General features: G+C 33.6%; 1 protein-coding gene and 1 pseudogene across 1 annotated transcript; one reads left to right on the top strand and one right to left on the bottom strand.

Annotated features, from left to right (window-relative positions):
- Positions 1 to 829: 829 nt before the first annotated feature.
- Positions 830 to 2,769, top strand: LOC120165085 (V-type proton ATPase subunit G1-like). Its single transcript, XM_039174674.1, has 4 exons — positions 830 to 861; positions 1,777 to 1,884; positions 2,112 to 2,212; positions 2,439 to 2,769. The coding sequence occupies exons 2-4, from the start codon at positions 1,803 to 1,805 to the stop codon at positions 2,580 to 2,582; spliced, it is 327 nt and encodes a 108-aa protein (XP_039030605.1). The 5' UTR covers positions 830 to 861; positions 1,777 to 1,802; the 3' UTR covers positions 2,583 to 2,769.
- A 1,206-nt stretch (positions 2,770 to 3,975) lies between these two features.
- On the bottom strand, positions 3,976 to 5,306 carry LOC120165086 (annotated as a pseudogene).
- Positions 5,307 to 6,839: the final 1,533 nt, after the last annotated feature.

Genomic DNA, 6,839 nt, shown 5'->3' with positions numbered 1-6,839 from the left:
CTGACAAACTTGCTTCGATGGCTAGGGGGAAACCGGTTGGAACAATGTTGTATCAGGAAATCCCGTGTGAGGTTGCGGCATTATGGATGATGATCAAGGCTCATAAGCTGATCTATGTTTTTCTGTATTAGCTATAAAAAAAACTACTATCGAAAGTTGCTATAAGAGATAAACTTATAAAATTTTAAGAATTTAAAAAACATTAATAATAAAAAGTTACATAAATTATATAAAAATTTAAAATTTTTAAGAAGACGATCGTCCTCTTCAAGTCCCTTTGACCCATCTCTAAACAAAAGTAAGGTTTTATCAGCTCGATACATGAACGTTTTTATGTTGTATTTTGATTGGCCAGCTCACCAGCCCAATTATGAAATTATAATATCAATTTCAAATGTTTGAGAGTATAATGTAGATTATAGATTACATTTTGTTATAACTTAAAATAAAATAAATAATTTAATTCATTTAAAATTAAATATATAATGTTTGATAAATTTAGATATCAAACTGATTAAAAACATAGATTTATAAAGAAACAATAAATTCATATATGAAATAATATATTATTTATATTTTAATATACAAATACTTGGTTTGAATTAATTAGTTACATTTATAATATTTTAAAATTTGATAGATATATTTAATAGTTAGTTAATAATTATTATTTTTCTTAAAATTCAATTTAAATTTGACAAATATAACATTATATGAAAATTAATTTACAGTAGTATTTCTTATGAAGACAAATAAGGGTATAGTGGTCATTTGGCGAAATCACCTCTTTTAAATAAGCCACCAAGATTTATTCGCCCCTAAATTGTCTGGTTAAATCTCAAATCATTGCTTTTTTCTAGGGTATGTCTTCTCTTCCAATCTTTCTCTTTACTTCTTCCTTACAGTTTGTTTATTTTTTCTCTCTCGTTGCCCATAATGTTGATATTGTTGTACTCTACAGATCATTTCTTTTTAACTTAATAATTCGCTGTATTAAACGATTTGGAAATTATATAAATTTAAAAGCTCTCTTTTTTTTATAAAAAAATGTTGATCTGACTATTTAGTTGATGGATAATTTTAATTCACTTAGAATTTTTTTAGTGAATTCCTTTTGTGGATATTCTTTTCCTGCCCTTTTATGGACTTAGATTTGATGTGCAAGGTACTAATTTGCTTATAAACTAGAGTTTTGTTTGTTGCGAATTCTGATGATCCTGATCTTTTTATTGATTTTGAGTTAACTGAGAATGGGTTTTTGAGAATTTTGAAGGAGATTACTGAGATTGAGTTAAAGAGTTAACTTTTTTATTTGGTGGCATTGTTGTCTATCATTTTGGGGATCAAATAATGTTAATTCATGAGATTTTGATGCATCAAAGGATTTCGATGTTGAATTTGACTTAGATTGAATTGCTTGCCTTTGGGTTTATGGCTTTAATCGTGGAAAATGCTTTACATGGATGCCTTAGAATACACATCTAATTCATTGGTAGGCATGAAAATAAGGTCCTTGGAGTCTTTGAAATCTCTTTGAATTTGGAATGGACCTAAAAATGCTAATTGAAATTTCTGACTTCTGAGCTAGGGATGTCGATAGTGTGGTGTGAATTGGGTATTATAAAGTCTTTGTGTGTGCATGTTAATGTTTATTAGATGACCTTCTGTTGTTCCAATGGATTTTATTCTGTATATTATGTTACTTCATTTTATAGCTATACAATTACTAAAGTACTATTTTTGCACCCCCACCCCCAAAAAATATCTTAATTTCAGAGTTACTGTAACCAAATTCAGCAAATATGGAAGCCAACAAGGGCGGTATCCAACAGTTGCTAGCTGCAGAACAAGACGCTCAGCACATTGTCAACGCTGCAAGAAATGGTAGCACTATTAATATTTTCTGTATTTTTCTCACTTCTTGGAGAAAGTAATTATTATTTTTCTTAATTGTTTTGAATTGATGCAATCTTAGTGAATAATAAGATGTGAACTAAATGTAGAAGAGAAGTTGACTTGTCTTTCATGGTTGCTTTTCTAATAGTAGCAGTTGTTGCTTTTTCTGGAGGATTTGATGTTGACTCACTTCTGTTTTTTTTTCTTTTCGTCAGCAAAAATGGCCAGACTAAGACAGGCCAAGGAAGAGGCAGAGAAAGAGATTGCTGAATACCGTGCTCAAGTGGAGCATGAGTTTCAGAAGAAGGTAGCCGAGGTATGAATTCGTTGATTTCGTGATCTAGCGTGTTTCAATGACAGCAATGTGCCGAAATTCTATACATGATCAACTGACCCTTGTTTGGCTTTTATCGCAATCGTTATTCAAAAATGGATCCTTTTATTGAATCTGTCTGTCTCTTAAATATCTCATAGTTACATAATTTCTGTAAGTCTTCAATAAAAATTCCGATTCTTATCCGTGGTTGTGGATCATCATGCAGAGTAGCGGAGACTCGGGGGCTAATGTGAAGCGGCTCGAGATCGAAACGGATGCAAAGATCAATCACTTGAAGAATGAAGCTGCAAGGATATCTCACGACGTTGTACAGATGCTTTTGAAGAATGTGACAACTGTGAGGAACTAGGGATCTTCTATTGAGAATGATGGTTTAGTCGTCTACAACCTTCAATCAGGCCATTATGTCAAAACTCGGAGCTCATAATTTTATGTCATTATTTTATCACTTTTTGTTGTTTGTTTGTGCCATGTTTATGTTTTGGTTGATGATGTTCAAGTTCTGAAATAAAGTTTAATGTGTGCTCCCAAAGAAATTACCCCTCTTCAATGTTTTTAGAATGCTATTTCTACCATTCTTTTAATGCTTGAGAATGATGATATTAGTATGATCTTTTAATAGTTTCTGTTTAGAATTTTTTTAGTAGTTTCTATTTAGAAATTTTTTAGTCATGCTATGCACATTATAAACGTTGTTTAAATTCAGATCTTTTAAGGAGAATAACATTTACTTTTACTATAAGGTCGCTCAATAAGTTGTAATGCTATTAATATTTAAAATGCTAATTTTGAAGAAGCTATGATGGGACGAGATGGGTAAGCTTATTAGTTTGGGAGTAGGTATCCTTCATGTTATAGTTGTTTGACCTCTCAATTAGAAATGGCGATTTCATTTCAATCCATAGATGTTTGGCACTCATTCAAATCTAACAGATTATGATATGATCAGATTGATATTTATTTTAAAAATTTAGATTCGAATTTTTTAAGGGTGAAGTTGGGTCAAGTTTGAGTTTAGGTGAAAAAAATCGACCTTATTCAACATAATATTAATATAATTATATCTTATATATTTATAGATAGTTATAATAGTATATCTTTTATATTATTATTTTTAATTATGTCTTCATTTTACCTAATAAAAATGATATATATTAGTCGTGTCATGTGCGATTTTTGACCTAAGAAATAGATCGTGTTTCGAGTTGATGGAGCTTTCCAAAACTTGGGTCTAATCGGATGCGATGAAAGATTTCAAATTTTGGGCAGAGTTTAGATGAGAAAAAAATATGACCCTGCTCGTTATCGTCTCTAATTTTGATGTGCTCAAATGTAATTTATAAGTAAAGGACCAAACATTTTTTTTTTCTGAAATGAAGAGTTGATGGTCCATAGAAATATAGGTAAATTGTCTAATTACACATAGCAAAGTCGTGAAACCCTGATTCATTACATCGTTTATGGATTACATAGGGAGTTTTACACAACGGGTAATTGAACAATATATTAAAAAAGGTTCCATAATCATCTCAAGGCGAAATTGATCTGGGGATGATGAATGTTGTGCCATGGATCAGCCCAAGTGAGTCGCCAAGTTTTCCAATGGTCCGGTTCCCGGGTAAGCTGATTGTTGAACACAAAATCCGACGAACGCCAACATTGTCAAACAACCTATAAACAACAACAACAAAGATCAATCACAATCAACAAACTAAAAGGTCTTCGGGTTGGTTTAGATCGAATCGGATTCGAGTATATTATCTGAAGAAAAAGGGTTTGAAGTTTGTTCCATTCTTGATCTCCTTGACCTTATAATCCTCAAACTTTTTAGGGTCCTTGGAGTATCCCAGGGGATCGAAAGCACCACCGGGGTACTTCTTCTCGGTATCTTTCTCCATGCTACGTTGGTGCTCTACGAAGGCGATGGTGAGGAACTCGATGACCGATATCATTGGAAGAGTTCCTCATGGAACAGGGTTGCTTAAGTAAGTGGCTTGCCCACCGGGAATCGCTGCCCATTCTTGAGCCTTTACCCAATTTCCATACCCCAAAGCCTTGGGAACCAATATACCAGGCTGCAAAATTTTACATGCATCTCAATTTAAGCATTTCAAAATAAAAGTAGAGGGACTAAATCCATAATTTGACCAAGAAAACACGTACAACTGCAAGCATAGCTCATCTGCAGTGATATATCTCAGATTCCTTGTACCTATCGAGATTCTCTGGCACCTCACCAAGTCTAAGCGGGTCAAACCCAAAGTCACTGAAAACCAAACATATAAAGCACAGATTTATTTGTAAGAAATATTAAGAGCAAGTAATTTATTGAGTTGATTTAAAAAAATTTGAGTTATTCAAATTCATGAGTATTGTTTTATAACTTTAATTTTATTTGAAACTTTTTAAGTCTATTTTATGAAATTAGAAGTACATCTGAAAATGTTATTCATATATATATATATATATATATATTAAAAACACAAAATTTTTGTACGGGTGCACACAAGTAAATATGAAGGGAATAATTAGTAAAATAAATAACTAATAAAATAAAATTCAGATTTTAGAATGGATAATTACCCACCTGAATAAACTGTACATCCGCCACTAGTAATCGAAGTTATTAATTTCAGTAAAAAATTCAACATTTTTTAATGGAGTCGAAGTTACTCACTTTTAAGAAATACTATAAAAATAGAAAGGAAAAAAAAAGGAAAACAGACAATTCGAAACCGTACCCTGGGGCTGAACCATCAAGATAAGGAGGCCTAGGCTGGTCAGGCATCCAGTCGGCCGTCATGCTAACACGGTGGCTGACAGTGGCGCCGAAACTAGGCAACCGCGTAGCGCTGGCGAACTTCGAGTTAGAAGACGAAAGGAAGAAAGGGAAAGCAGTGGTGTGCCACAGCTGATCAGTGTGTTGGCGGCCATGGTGGTTGATTCTTTTCTTTTTTGGAATTTGGGGACGTAAATGAAAAGAAAAGAAAGAATATGGCAGTTAGTAGAAGAGAGGGGTGGATAAAGGTGATAGTAGGAGTTCGAGAGTAATCTAAAACTGGAATTTAATTTGCTAAGTGATGGTAGGGATTCTCTTGTCATTGGTTCACATGGAGTTTGTCCATCTTCGGTTGAGCCGATATATAGGGTAGGAGACAAGCGGATATTGTGTTTGTTTGAAAGGTGGCGGTTGACTTGTAGATTTTTGGATAATACGTGGAAATAATATGATAATGTACATTTCATACTATAATTTTTTTTTTCTTTCTCATATTACATTTTTTCTATAATCAAAATAAATTATTTTAAGTATTAAACTGTAAATTTTTTTCAATAAAATAAATCGTGTCCACTCATACAACTTTGAAGAAATATAAAAAGAACACATAACAAATGCAAGAAACTGTAGTAAACAAGATGGGCAGGGCATTATATCTTATCGTTTTAAAATAGTTGAGGCAAATTTTTTTTTGAGTAAAGTGAATTTCATTATATACCAATTGCATCGTGTATTACATCAGTTTTAATACGATCAGGCTCATCATAATAGAACCAAAACAGATTGGGAATCGACAAAGTCCATTGAGCAAGAGAGTGAGCAACCCGGTTGGCCTCTCGGTTGACATAAAACACCTTGAGCTGAATATTAGAGGCCAAAATCTCTCAAGCTTCGTTGAGAAAAAATCTGATTGTGGAAACATCCTCGTTACGATTGGTGAGTTTGTTAACAATGGAGATTGTATCACCTTCAATGATTGCATTGTTCCAACCATTCTTAATCGTAAATTTTAGCCCTTGAGTGACCGCTTTGACTTCGGTTTATTATATAGAAAACAGGGGAGGAAGCTTTCTACACATCCCACCAACCATTATACCATTATTGTCTTTAGCAATGACTCTGATGGTCGCGATGTTGTTGGCTAAACTACAAGATCCATCCACATAGATCTTAATGATAAGAGTCGGAGATCGGTTCCATGTCTGAGAATGATGGTTGGTCATTTGGTTGTGTGTCCATGCATCTTTAACTTCAAAGAATTTCGAATAGAAGTTTCAAGCCGTGATAACAACATCATTGTCCTTATATAGCTCTCCATCACGGACATACTTGTTGCGTCTATTCTAGATATTCTACAGTAGCATGCTTAATCTTGCCAAACCCATGAGATCAAGTTGAGAGGCAGCCCAATTCAACCAAGCTTTGCATGAATCACCCTTCCACTCAATGATGGAAGATTTGAGGCATGAGATAAGAAGATTGGGGCAATCTTTAAGGGGATGCATTAATGTTTCCGTCACACCTCCACAAAAATAGGCAACCTCCTTTCAAAAGGCTAGCGTTCATGAGTTTTTCTCCTGTCAGAACATAATTGTGACTAATCCTCCACCCAAAAATATTGATTTTCGGTAAGATAGGAAGCTTGGTAAGGGTCTTCCAGATTCTTTCATTGTCTCTAGATATTCATTTCCTAAGAAAGAGCCAATTGTATCCTAATTTTACCCAGAAGTATCCAGAACTATGATGGATCCAAATGAGTTCATCTTCTCTAGAATGAGCAATGAGAGTCCCTACCACGTTGTTCGCATCATCAGTTGAAAAAAAAAC

This window comes from Hibiscus syriacus, unplaced genomic scaffold (genome assembly GCF_006381635.1).
Source record: "Hibiscus syriacus cultivar Baekdansim isolate YM2019G1 unplaced genomic scaffold, ASM638163v2 tig00111569_pilon, whole genome shotgun sequence".
In the NCBI taxonomy this organism is placed as follows: Eukaryota; Viridiplantae; Streptophyta; class Magnoliopsida; order Malvales; family Malvaceae; genus Hibiscus; species Hibiscus syriacus.
Note: the sequence above shows the minus strand (reverse complement) of the source record. Positions and strands in the feature narration are given on the sequence as shown.